Genomic DNA, 13,801 nt, shown 5'->3' with positions numbered 1-13,801 from the left:
CCTCCACCCTGTGCTCGGCTCTAACCCTCCAGCTCCTCCACCCTCTGCTCTAACCCTCCAGCTCCTCCACCCTCTGCTCTGCTCTAACCCTCCAGCTCCTCCACCCTCTGCTCTAACCCTCCAGCTCCTCCACCCTCTGCTCTGCTCTAACCCTCCAGCTCCTCCACCCTCTGCTCTGCTCTAACCCTCCAGCTCCTCCACCCTCTGCTCTAACCCTCCAGCTCCTCCACCCTCTGCTCTGCTCTAACCCTCCAGCTCCTCCACCCTCTGCTCTGCTCTAACCCTCCAGCTCCTCCACCCTCTGCTCTAACCCTCCAGCTCCTCCACCCTCTGCTCGGCTCTAACCCTCCAGCTCCAACATGCTGCTGCTGGGAAACGACTCCTCCGGCTGGGCTGAACTCCCGGAGTCCAACCGGTCTGAGGCGGCGGGCGGTGGGTCCGGACCCGGACCGGAGGCGGTGGTCGTGCCGGTGGTGTTCGGGCTGATCTTTGTGGTGGGGGTGGTGGGGAACTCTCTGGTGATGGTGGTGATCGGGAAGGTGAAGTACAGCGGTGGAGGAGGAGGAGGAGGAGGAGGAGTAGGAGGGAGGCGCTCCGGCAGCCAGACCAACATCTTCATCCTGAACCTGAGCCTGGCGGACCTCCTCTTCCTCATCTTCTGCGTCCCCTTCCAGGCCACCATCTACTCTCTGCCGGACTGGGTGTTCGGAGCTTTCCTCTGCAGGTTCGGACACTACTTCTCCTCCGTCAGCATGCTGGTGAGCATCTTCACGCTGGTGCTCGTGTCCGTGGACCGCTACATCGCCGTGGTGCGCTCCAAGAACTCTCCGTGCGTCCGGAACCGCAGGAACGCGCTGGCCGGGGTGTGCGCCATCTGGGCGCTGTCCCTGCTGGTCTCGGTGCCGGTGGCCCAGCATCAGGTCCTCACCGACCACCCCAGCGCCCCCAACAGAACCTTCTGCTGGGAGCAGTGGTCCGGAGCCTCCAGACACACCTACAAGGTGACCGTCCTGCTGCTCGGATACCTGCTGCCGCTGCTGCTCATCAGCTGCTGCTACTCCAAGGTCAGTTACACCAAGGTCAAAGGTCAGTTACTCCAAGGTCAGTTAAACCAAGGTCAGTTAACAACAGGCTCATGTAACAGGATCATGTTGGACTCACAGCTGCTGTAAAACACGGACTGATAACAGAATAACAGAGCAGAGGGACCAAAGGGCGCACACGGAGTCCTGATGCTCATAAAACCTGTGCGTAAAAACCTGCTGCAGGCGCGCGGAGACCAACACTGACACACCGGTGGGAAGTTTCAAAATAAACTTACTATACTAGCTGCTTATAAAGTGATTCAAGAGTTGTACAGGTTCATATATATATATATATACAAATATATATATGTATATATATATACAGTATATATATATATACAGACTGAAAGCTGAGTGTACACAGTGAGTAGTGAGTTTTTATTATGTAGATGTAAGTAGGTTAGTTTTCGTGTAGAGCTCGGTGATATCGGTGATGATTGATTATCAGAAAACATTTTCAGAATACTCTTTTTTATTTTTTCTTGCACGTCTTTCTGACGGACAAATGATCAGAAGTATTACATATACTGTATATACAAATTGACAGGGACATTTGTGGTGCTGCTCGGCTCTGTCTCCCTGGCAACAAGGCTTTTTAGTTCCAGAAATAAAGGCTGCATCAGTTCTTCTTCTCTCTATGTGCTAGACTATCAGAATAAAAGTCTGAAGAGTCCTGTTCCTCCGTGCTTTCATTCTGAAAGGCATTCCTGACTTCCTGTGTCTCTAACTGTTGGACAACAACGCCCTCTGGACTTCTGTTCAGACAGACGCTGTCAGTCATCGTCTGTTATCGTCAGTCATCGTCAGTCATCGTCAGTCATCGTCAGTCATCTTCTGTTATCGTCAGTTGGTGTCAGTTATTGTCAGTTATCGTCAGCTATCGTCAGTTATCGTCAGTTTTTGTCAGTCATCGTCAGTTGGTGTCAGTCATTGTCAGTTGGTGTCCGTCATCTTCTGTTATCGCCAGTTATCGTCAGTTTTTGTCAGTCATCGTCAGTTGGTGTCAGTCATCGTCAGTTATCGTCAGTCATCGTCAGTTATCATCGTTAGTTATCGTCAGTTATCGTCAGCTATCGTCAGTTGGTGTCAGTTATTGTCAGTTATCGTCAGTCATCGTCAGTTATCATCGTTAGTTATCGTCAGCTATCGTCAGTCATCGTCAGTTATCGTCAGTTATCGTCAGTTGGTGTCAGTCATCGTCAGTTGGTGTCAGTCATCGTCAGTTATCGTCAGTTGGTGTCAGTTATCGTCAGTTGGTGTCAGTCATCGTCAGTTATCGTCAGTCATCGTCAGTTATCGTCAGTTGGTGTCAGTCATCGTCAGTTGGTGTCAGTTGGTGTCAGTTATCGTCAGTTGGTGTCAGTCATCGTCAGTTATCGTCAGTTGGTGTCAGTTATCGTCAGTTGGTGTCAGTCATCGTCAGTTATCGTCAGTCATCGTCAGTTATCGTCAGTTGGTGTCAGTCATCGTCAGTTATCGTCAGTAATCGTCAGTTATCATTAGTCATCATCAGTTATCGTCAGCTATCGTTAGTTTTTATCAGTTATCGTCAGTTGATGTCAGTTATTGTCAGTTATCGTCAGACATCGTCAGATATCATCAGCTATTGTCAGTTGGTGTCAGTCATCGTCAGTTATCGTCAGTTGGTGTCAGTCATTGTCAGTTATCATTAGTCATCATCAGTTATCATCAGTTATCGTCAGTTATCGTCAGCTATCGTCAGTTTTTGTCAGTCATCGTCAGTTGGTGTCAGTCATCTTCTGTTATCGTCAGTTATCGTCAGCTGTCGTCAGTTATCGTCAGTTGTTGTCAGTCATCGTCAGTCATCGTCAGTTGGTGTCAGTCATCTTCTGTTATCGTCAGCTGTCGTCAGTTATCGTCAGTTGTTGTCAGTCATCGTCAGTTATCGTCAGTTGGTGTCAGTTATCGTCAGTTGGTGTCAGTCATCGTCAGTTATCGTCAGTCATCGTCAGTTATCATTAGTCATCATCAGTTATCGTCAGCTATCGTTAGTTTTTATCAGTTATCGTCAGTTGATGTCAGTTATTGTCAGTTATCGTCAGACATCGTCAGATATCATCAGCTATCGTCAGTTGGTGTCAGTTATTGTCAGTTATCGTCAGTTGGTGTCAGTCATCGTCAGTTATCGTCAGTTGGTGTCAGTCATTGTCAGTTATCATTAGTCATCATCAGTTATCATCAGCTGTCGTCAGTTATCGTCAGCTATCGTCAGTTGGTGTCAGTCATCTTCTGTTATCATCAGTTATTATCAGTTATCATCAGTTATTGTCAGTTATTGTCAGTTATTCACTCTGTTGATTTGTATTTTTTTCAGGTTTTGTTTCATCTTTATAAAAAGATGAAGAACATGTCCAAGAAGTCTGAGCGCTCCAAAAGAAAGGTGCACTCTTCCTCCTCCTCTTCCTCAATATCCTCCTTCTCCTCTTCCTCTTCCTGCTGCTGTTTGTTGTTGTGCAGTGTCTGCTGTTGATGATGATGAAGATGATGATGAAGATGATGATGATGATGATGATGATGATGAAGGTGATGATGATTATGATGATGATGATGATGATGAAAGTGATGATGATGATGATGATGATGATGATGAAGATGAAAGTGATGATGGTGATGATGATGATGATGAAGGTGAGGACCTGTGAGGGGGTTTCTGAATGATCGAGTAATTGATCAAACAGCTGCTGCTCACAGGAAACATCCACACCCATCACAGCCAGCCCTCACTGAGTACTCTGAATCATAGTACTCTGGACTGTCTGGACTCTGAATCGTAGTACTCTGGACGGTCTGTACTCTGAATCGTAGTACTCTGGACAGTCTTTACTCTGAATAATAGTACTCTGGACAGTCTGTACTCTGAATCGTAGTACTCTGGACAGTCCGTACTCTGAATCGTTGTACTCTGGACGGTCTGTACTCTGAATCGTAGTACTCTGGACAGTCCGTACTCTGAATCGTTGTACTCTGGACAGTCCGTACTCTGAATCGTTGTACTCTGGACAGTCCGTACTCTGAATCGTAGTACTCTGGACGGTCTGTACTCTGAATCGTAGTACTCTGGACAGTCCGTGCTCTGAATCGTAGTACTCTGGAAGGTCTGCACTCTGAATCGTAGTACTCTGGATGGTCTGTACTCTGGACGGTCTGTACTCTGAATCGTAGTACTCTGGATGGTCTGTACTCTGGACGGTCTGTACTCTGAATCGTAGTACTCTGGATGGTCTGTACTCTGGACGGTCTGTACTCTGAATCGTAGTACTCTGGATGGTCTGTACTCTGGAAGGTCTGTACTCTGAATCGTAGTACTCTGGATGGTCTGTACTCTGGAAGGTCTGTACTCTGAATCGTTGTACTCTGGACGGTCTGTACTCTGAATCGTTGTACTCTGGACGGTCTGTACTCTGAATCGTTGTACTCTGGACAGTCCGTGCTCTGAATCATAGTACTCTGGACGGTCTGTACTCTGAATCGTAGTACTCTGGACGGTCAGGCCACCCTGCTTGACAGTGTGCAGGCGTCCTGTAACAGCAGACCTCAGATCAGTTGGCAGCAGCTCCTCGGGTCAGTGGAGCAGCAACAAAGGCTGCTGGGTAAATATTTAGACAGCGGGACTAAGAATAGAGGAGATTCCGTAAGAGTCTGAAGATACATTAACGTCGGTAGCTCTTCGTCGTCCTCCAGCAGCGTCTCCTGACAGTCCTGATGATGGTCGTTATGGTTCTTTATGACGCTGCCACATCACGTAAAAACACCAAACTGATGCTGAAGGTGAGTCCAGGTACAGTCACATGAAATAACACGTTGATTTAGTGTCTAAACCTGTGAATTCATCATGTGAGACTCCACACCATCAATATTTTACCCACTTTTATTTAGAAATATCCTGAAAGCAGCTGTAATATATTTTTACTAGGTCTGTCAAAATAACGCGTTAACGCAAATTTGTTTTAACGCCACTAATTTCTTTAACGCATTAACACAACTGGTGATTTTTAGGACTGAAACCTCTGAAGTGATGAACAGTTTATTTTTGTACTTCAGTCTGAAGTGTTGTCAGTGAACGCAGCACGAGTCTTTCTGCTCTCTGTTTGTAGTTCTGAAGTGGACGGACTCTCGTCCTCCTCGTCTCCTCCTTCCTCTGTTTGGTTTATGAACCTCTGAGTCATTCCTCGTCATCCATCAGACCACAGATCCACCAGCAGTTAAACCCGAGTCACACTCCTATATGACAGTATTGGAGGCAGGTGGCTCCACCCACTCCCATATGACAGTTTAGAAGGCAGGTGGCTCCACCCACTCCCATATGACAGTTTAGAAGGCAGGTGGCTCCACCCACTCCCATATGACAGTATTGGAGGCAGGTGGCTCCACCCACTCCCATATGACAGTTTAGAAGGCAGGTGGCTCCACCCACTCCCATATGACAGTATTGGAGGCAGGTGGCTTCACCCACTCCTATATGACAGTATTGGAGGCAGGTGGCTCCACCCACTCCCATATGACAGTATTGGAGGCAGTTGGCTTCACCCACTCCCATATGACAGTATTGGAGGCAGGTGGCTCCAACCACTCCTATATGACAGTATTGGAGGCAGGTGGCTCCAACCACTCCCATATGACAGTATTGGAGGCAGGTGGCTTCACCCACTCCTATATGACAGTATTGGAGGCAGGTGGCTTCACCCACTCCTATATGACAGTATTGGAGGCAGGTGGCTCCAACCACTCCCATATGACAGTATTGGAGGCAGGTGGCTTCACCCACTCCTATATGACAGTATTGGAGGCAGGTGGCTTCACCCACTCCCATATGACAGTATTGGAGGCAGGTGGCTCCAACCACTCCCATATGACAGTATTGGAGGCAGGTGGCTTCACCCACTCCTATATGACAGTATTGGAGGCAGGTGGCTCCAACCACTCCCATATGACAGTATTGGAGGCAGGTGGCTTCACCCACTCCTATATGACAGTATTGGAGGCAGGTGGCTTCACCCACTCCCATATGACAGTATTGGAGGCAGGTGGCTTCACCCACTCCTATATGACAGTATTGGAGGCAGGTGGCTTCACCCACTCCTATATGACAGTATTGGAGGCAGGTGGCTCCAACCACTCCCATATGACAGTATTGGAGGCAGGTGACTCCACCCACTCCCATATGACAGTATTGGAGGCAGTTGGCTCCAACCACTCCCATATGACAGTATTGGAGGCAGTAATTTCGTGGTAAACCGAGTTGTTCATCATAGTTGCCATGTGCCTCTTGTCTGTGTTTTCTAGTATCTGTAACCTGTAGCCTGTAAACTGGCTTCTGGAATGGGTTACTTGCCTGTTTGAACCTCTACCTGCCTGCATCTTTGATTGGTTTGATTGTTTGGACTGCCTCCCCGGTTTTGACCCTTTCCTGCATCATGATTCCTGTATATATACCTTCATGCCTTCCCTTGTTGCCCAGCTGGTTTTTATAGCGTTTCTTTTAAAGTGACGTAAACAGAGCGGTTGGAGGATTTGAGAGGTTTTGAGTGCTGAGAAACGTTTGTTTTGCTGCTGAGTGGAAGTTTGGAGCCTGAAGTCTCAGCTGTTTGTGTAGGAAGAAGAGTCTCTTTTTTAAACAGATTAAATATAAACGTGGACACAGACTGTGGATAAGTGGTGCAGTCGGGTCCAGAGTCTGTGGGTGGAAATGTGACGGTGTAAAAGTTGGATGTGGGGAGTTTGAGTCACAGTGAAGACAAAAGCAAACTCTTTTATTCCACAAATAGTCAAAGCTGTTTATGGACACAACCAATAAACTCACTGCCTGAAGCAAAGGTTCCAGGTTTCCTCATTCTTTATTTTATTATCATTATTCTAATGGAATTATTAAAAGTCACTTATTTTTAGCGTCTGACATGTTGGACAGAAGTTTACTGTATAGTTTTTCTAAAAATAAAAGTACACATTTAATGCCCAGAAAAGGATAGCAGCGCCCACCACAGTATTTTTGAATTATTATTGTCACACGGAGGAATTTTAACAATGAAACTGTGAAACTGCAGTGACACACTGTGTTTACTGATGTTGTGTTTTCATGAGAGCAGGCAGGAGAAGTCAAGGTATTTGTTAGAAAGGTCACACAGTTTAGACTTCATCCTCAGAAAAGAGGAAAACTTTGATCCTCGTTAGATTCCTGAGTGTAACCTGAAAAAATAAAACCTAAAAATAGGGACCTTTTGTCTGTGTAATAGTGTGTGATGGTGAAGTGAGCTGAACTATATATCCTGTTTATGTTTGGTTTCACTTCATTTCTGTAAAATTCAACCTGCTGCGGAGACGTGATCCATCACAGAGTTTAGTCAATTGTTTGCACAAGTTACTTTATCATCGTGTGGTGAGGCTGAAATATTTAGAAAAAAGAAAACAGAAAGCTCTTTTCTGTTCCTTTGATTCATAACGTGACAGTATAAAATGAATGTTGTCATTTCACTGGGGAATAGTTACGAATATTTGAGGAGTATTTGGGGAGTATCCAGGCAGTACTTTTGGATTATTCTGGCGATATTTGGGTAGTATTCGGGCAGTGTTTGGGGAGTATTCGGGCAGTGTTTGGGGAGTATTCGGGCAGTGTTTGGGGAGTATTCGGGCAGTGTTTGGGGAGTATTCGGGCAGTGTTTGGGGAGTATTCAGGCAGTGTTTGGGGAGTATCCGGGCAGTGTTTGGGGAGTATTCGGGCAGTGTTTGGGGAGTATTCGGGCAGTGTTTGGGGAGTATTCGGGCAGTGTTTGGGGAGTATTCGTGCAGTGTTTGGGGAGTATTCGGGCAGTGTTTGGGGAGTATCCGGGCAGTGTTTGGGGAGTATTCAGGCAGTGTTTGGGGAGTATCCGGGCAGTGTTTGGGGAGTATTCGTGCAGTGTTTGGGGAGTATTCGGGCAGTGTTTGGGGAGTATCCGGGCAGTGTTTGGGGAGTATTTGGGCAGTGTTTGGGGAGTATCCGGGCAGTGTTTGGGGAGTATCTGGGCAGTGTTTGGGGAGTATTCGGGCAGTGTTTGGGGATTATCTGGGCATTGTTTGGACAGTATTTAGGGAGGATCTCTGCAGTATTTGGGAAGTGCCCGTGCAGTGTTTGGGGAGTATCCGGGCAGTGTTTGGGGAGTATTCGTGCAGTGTTTGGGGAGTATTCGGGCAGTGTTTGGGGAGTATCCGGGCAGTGTTTGGGGAGTATCCGGGCAGTGTTTGGGGAGTATTCGGGCAGTGTTTGGGGAGTATCCGGGCAGTGTTTGGGGAGTATCCGGGCAGTGTTTGGGGAGTATTCAGGCAGTGTTTGGGGAGTATCCGGGCAGTGTTTGGGGAGTATTCAGGCAGTGTTTGGGGAGTATCCGGGCAGTGTTTGGGGAGTATTCGTGCAGCGTTTGGGGAGTATTCGTGCAGTGTTTGGGGAGTATTCGGGCAGTATTTGGGGAGTATTCGGGCAGTGTTTGGGGAGTATTCGGGCAGTGTTTGGGGAGTATTCGTGCAGTGTTTGGGGAGTATTCGGGCAGTGTTTGGGGAGTATTCAGGCAGTGTTTGGGGAGTATCCGGGCAGTGTTTGGGGAGTATTCGGGCAGTGTTTGGGGAGTATTCGGGCAGTGTTTGGGGAGTATCCGGGCAGTGTTTGGGGAGTATCCGGGCAGTGTTTGGGGAGTATTCAGGCAGTGTTTGGGGAGTATTCAGGCAGTGTTTGGGGAGTATTCATGCAGTGTTTGGGGAGTATTCGGGCAGTGTTTGGGGAGTATTCGGGCAGTGTTTGGGGAGTATTCAGGCAGTGTTTGGGGAGTATCCGGGCAGTGTTTGGGGAGTATTCGGGCAGTGTTTGGGGAGTATTCGGGCAGTGTTTGGGGAGTATTCAGGCAGTATTTAGGAAGTATCCAGGCTGCAGATTCGGACTGATCTTTCCTCTCTGTTGTATTGCAGACGGCTCAGACGGTCCTCCTGGTCGTCACTGCTTTCACCATCTGCTGGATGCCCCACCACATCATCGCCATGTGGGTGGAGTTCGGCACCTTTCCCCTGAATGACGCCTCCTTTGCCTTTCGTATCGTTTCTCACTGTCTATCTTACGGAAACTCCTGTGTCAACCCCGTCCTCTATGCCTTCCTGTCCGAGAACTTCCGTACGTCCTGCCGCCAGGTCTTCGCCTGTCGCTTCCTGTACCCGCCGCCACCCACGAGCAAGGTGGTTCGTTTCCGCATGGAGAACTTCTCCACCACGCACTCCACCACCAACATATTGATAACTGAGGAACGTGATCGGACACATAACAAGAACACGGTGATTTCCTGCAGTTGAAACAAAAGGGAGATCTATGTCTGAACAGATCAGAGGCTGATGGAGGAGTTTTCATTCGGTCACATGACAACATGACAGCATGTGATTGGCTGCTGACTGTACCTGAGGGCAGCCTGCACTCGTCTGGTTGTAGTAGAACAGAAAACGGAGGTTCATTATTGACAGAGTTACTAACTGAACAGAAAACTGCAGGACACATTGATTTGTGGACAAAGTCAGGATTTTAGAAATGAAAATATCAGCCCTGTTTTCAGTTTTGTTATAAACAGATTTATTCTCTTTTGAGAAATGGAAAATCATAGCTGCATTATTTTTATGGTTTTTATATAGTCAATTTGATCCACCCCGTAAAGAAAAACATACCATGTGAGGGGTTTAGCATATGTTTTACTTTATTTGTTATATGTTTAGTATATTTTTATTATGTTTTATATTCAAATCTGTGTGTTTTCTGTATTTCACCTGCTGAAAGACAGATTTCTCACGTTGATGGTTTTCACTGGACAGAAACGGATTGCTCCGTTCACGAGTCCACGTTCCAAAGCACAACAGTTTTAATTTCAGTGTGTATTTTCTTTGTATTTTCTGGGCAGTGAGGGTCTAAAGACGTCCTGATAGACTACATCAATTTGAGTACATTTACACATTTAATAACAAGTATGGAGGACCAAACCTGACTGATTGCACATAAATACATCAATGATCAAGTTAATTATTAGCATAAAAAAGTATAATACACACAAAGAAATTAAAATACATCATTAAAATGCACAAGTTCAGTTTTAAATTGACATGTTTATTTTTATTATAAAAGTGAAAGTGTCACCTCATTTATTTCCATTATATTTATTCATTTTTATGTAATAATGATGATTTCACAGATATTTAATGATTTTATTCAGTTTTTGTTTTTTTTCCTATTTCAGGGATAGAAACACTCGATCACAGACTGATCAATACGTTATCTAACTTCATATTAACCTTTCCAAAAATAATAATGGGAATTAGTTTAGTCGTCAGTCAGTGATGTGTTTGAAAACTACGTGATGTCTAAATATTTATCAGTTTAATTCACATTATATTAAATATTTATCTGTAACTGTGTCAATGAAATTATGTGAACTTCAGTTCTGATGAATGAATCTGTTCACTCAGGTTTTGTCATCCACAGTTAGTCCTCAATATTTTAATTAAAATATTAAATAAACTGCTTCATTCATCAGAAATTAGCACTTTAAACATGTATTTTTTTTTTTTAACAGATGGACGTTTTTGTATGAGTGATGATGAGAGAAAAGGTTTAATTACTCCACATTACCACATATAGACGGCTTCTTTGTGAATAAAACATTAAATAACTGTATTTTCTTGTGATCAACTGATTTTTATATTGTTTTTTATATAATAAACACAGGGAGACACATGCAAATAGAAATAGAATAGAATAGACCACCCGCAGGTCCAAAATATCTCTAGGATCTCACTGACATCAAGAGGACGTAACATCAGAACAACATGAAATATGAGCGCTATTTTCATTTTTGCTGCAGTAATCAATCTAAACACAGAGTACAGCTGAGGCTGATGGAATATGTCTTTAGTTCTGAAGCTATAAACCAAAGTATTGGACACATTAAAAGGTTGACCTGATGATGGTGCTAGATATTACAATTCATTTCATTTCATCACAATCCATCCGGTTAAAAAATTGTTAAGATGTTTCAGACAGATAAACATCCACAGAGACGTAATGCTAATATGGCTAACAATTAGGGCTGTCAATCCATTAAAATAGTTAATCGCAAATTAATCACACATTCTTTTATCTGTTCTAAATGAACCTTAAAGGGAGATTAGTCCAGTATTTAATCCTCTTATCAACATGGGAGTGGACAAATATGCTGCTTTATGTAAATGTATGTATATATTTATTATTGTAAATCAATTAACAACACAAAACAATGACAGATATTGTCCAGAAACCCTCACAGGTACTGCGTTTCGCATAAAGTAATGACTATGACTTGCCCCAAACTGCATGTGATTATCATAAAGTGGGCATGTCTGTAAAGGGGAGACTCGTGGGTACCCATAGATACCAGTATCTTCACTCTAGCTTTTAAACTGAGCCGCTACAACCTAAAATCACAAGTTGCGATAATGCGTTAAAGAAATTAGTGGCATTAAAATGAATATGCGAATAATCGTGATTAAATATTCTAAGCGATAGACAGCCCTAATAATTAGTATAATATAGGAAAGTGTATTGATTGTTTAGTTACTGCTATGATAATGAGTATAGTATATAGTATAGATTATGCTGTATACAGTTAATAGTGTGTACTTTAGACACACTGAGAGAGATTAATATCCAGGTGACTGCACTGCTGTCTGATATTCTTCATCCGGCCACCAGATGGAACCAAAGTAAAGACATAAATCCAACAGGAAGTTAACATCAGTGCTGTCTGCAGTCACAAGCGTGCTGTGTTGCACCTGTACTAGACATTCTGTTTAGTTTCACCCTCCATTCCAGGCATAACTATGGAGAACCCCTGTGTAGAGTATTTTATTTCCTCCCTAGCACAGGGCCTAAATCCTGGCTGCCCTGAACTCATCAGCAGGTTGAGTTTCAGTGAGTGCAGGAAAGAAATAGAATCGCTCCTCACTGACAGGTGTGATGCGCAGACCGCATCCAAAGACTCATTGTGGAAATGCTTGTCTCCTCCGTGTAGTTCAGACAGCTAACAAGAAAGCCATGCGTTACTTAGAAGACTTGCATTCAGCAGAGTCAGATGTTAGGGCTTAGATTAGAACATCTTTCCCCACCACAGTCTGTCAGCCATTGTGATTCTGGTTACTCAGATTCACTCTCCTCACTTGATGAGAGGTTAACTCCCTCTAATTGTGACATTTTACAGTGTAAAAATGAACTTGTCAGCGCTCTCTGCTGGACAAAGTCTTTACTGGTGACACTGTCTCAAAATTAAATTAATATCAGCTTGTCCTGCTTTAGCTCCAGACAGTTTAAGAAAAAAACAAAACAAGTTAGAAAGCTGTCCTCAATAATCACGTAACTGAGTGACGTGTGTCGTCTCTGACTCTGACTGGGTTCCTGAGGCTGGTTAGACCGGTTCTGACGTCACTCTGAAGTTCTGAGGATGTGACGGCGTCCTCAGATCAAATGTTCACAGACACCAGGACTGACGAGGAAGATGTGAGCAGCTCTCCTTCTCTCCCAGTGTTTCCTCGACACATGAAGGTGGAACATCTCTGTAACTTGACCTGAAGTGAGTTCAGCAGGTGAGAATCCTACCAGAGGAATCTGTCAGTGTTTGATGAACAGGATCACTTTGTGTTGTATCACTGTTTGACTGTAGAAATGTTTCTGCATCTGTTTCACAACATCTGTTTTATAACATCTGTTTTCTTAATAGTTTCTATCTGAGTTAAAGGAGAGCGGTTAGAGAATGATCTGCATGTCTTACTGTTAGTAGTTCTCAGGTAGAACAACAGTAGATTATAATCAGTGAAAAATGAGTGTCAGATCTGGTCGGACAGCTTGGATCAACTTGGCTGTGGCGCATTTGATCCAAAACCAAACCGTCCTCCACCACTGAGACAGACTTGGTTTGACTGAAAGCTGTTTGTCTCAGTCCATGTGTCAACTGTCCCAGAGGCTCCGAGTCCTCAGATGGACCAGCTCAGTGTGTCTGATGGAAAGAGAGCTGATTCTGTGTTTTCTACAGGATGTGGAATCAGAACTAATGTGTCCTGTGATGAACAGCTTGTTGTAGTGACAGAGTGCATGTCTCCCAGCAGGTGTGGACTCTGCTATGAATCAGTGTGAGGACAGAGAGGAGGGAGTCCCTCCCTCTAAAACCACTCAGACCAAAGCTCAGAGGTGAGATGAGGATCTCTAATCGTCCACGACTCTTCTCCATGTCAAATCATTATTCACATTCAAAGCTCTGTGTGTGTTGTGTCAGCACGTTCTCATTCACAGGGCGGCAAAAACACTTTGAGAAAGTGCGCAGTGTGGTGATGTTGGGGGTGTAACGATTCATCTACTACAACGATGTATTGATTTATATTCCTACGATCCAACTACATCGATAGGTACTCATTGAGTTGTCCTTCACGGGGGACGTATATCGATCTGCAAGATAAATAATATATTGTTTCGATACTAAGGACTTGCACCTTGTATTTAAGCACATCAAACGTTATCTGGATGTATTTTTTTAGCACTTTTAATGGTTAAACAATGTTAAATGTTACTCCGGTTCACCCACGCTCCCCGTGTATCACGTCATTGACATGCGTCAACAGTGCATCTCAGAAAGACGACAACAAAACAAAGCATGGCTGATGGCGAGGAAGAGCCA

General features: G+C 44.7%; 1 protein-coding gene across 1 annotated transcript; it reads left to right on the top strand.

The window, feature by feature from the left end:
• Window positions 1-264: 264 nt before the first annotated feature.
• galr1b (galanin receptor 1b) lies at window positions 265-10,736 on the top strand. Its single transcript, XM_037759981.1, has 3 exons — window positions 265-1,064; window positions 3,421-3,486; window positions 9,039-10,736. Exons 1-3 carry the CDS (start codon window positions 360-362, stop codon window positions 9,411-9,413), a joined length of 1,146 nt encoding a protein of 381 aa, XP_037615909.1. The 5' UTR covers window positions 265-359; the 3' UTR covers window positions 9,414-10,736.
• Window positions 10,737-13,801: the final 3,065 nt, after the last annotated feature.

The sequence above is a fragment of the Sebastes umbrosus genome, chromosome 2 (genome assembly GCF_015220745.1).
Source record: "Sebastes umbrosus isolate fSebUmb1 chromosome 2, fSebUmb1.pri, whole genome shotgun sequence".
NCBI classification, from domain to species: Eukaryota; Metazoa; Chordata; class Actinopteri; order Perciformes; family Sebastidae; genus Sebastes; species Sebastes umbrosus.
Note: the sequence above shows the minus strand (reverse complement) of the source record. Positions and strands in the feature narration are given on the sequence as shown.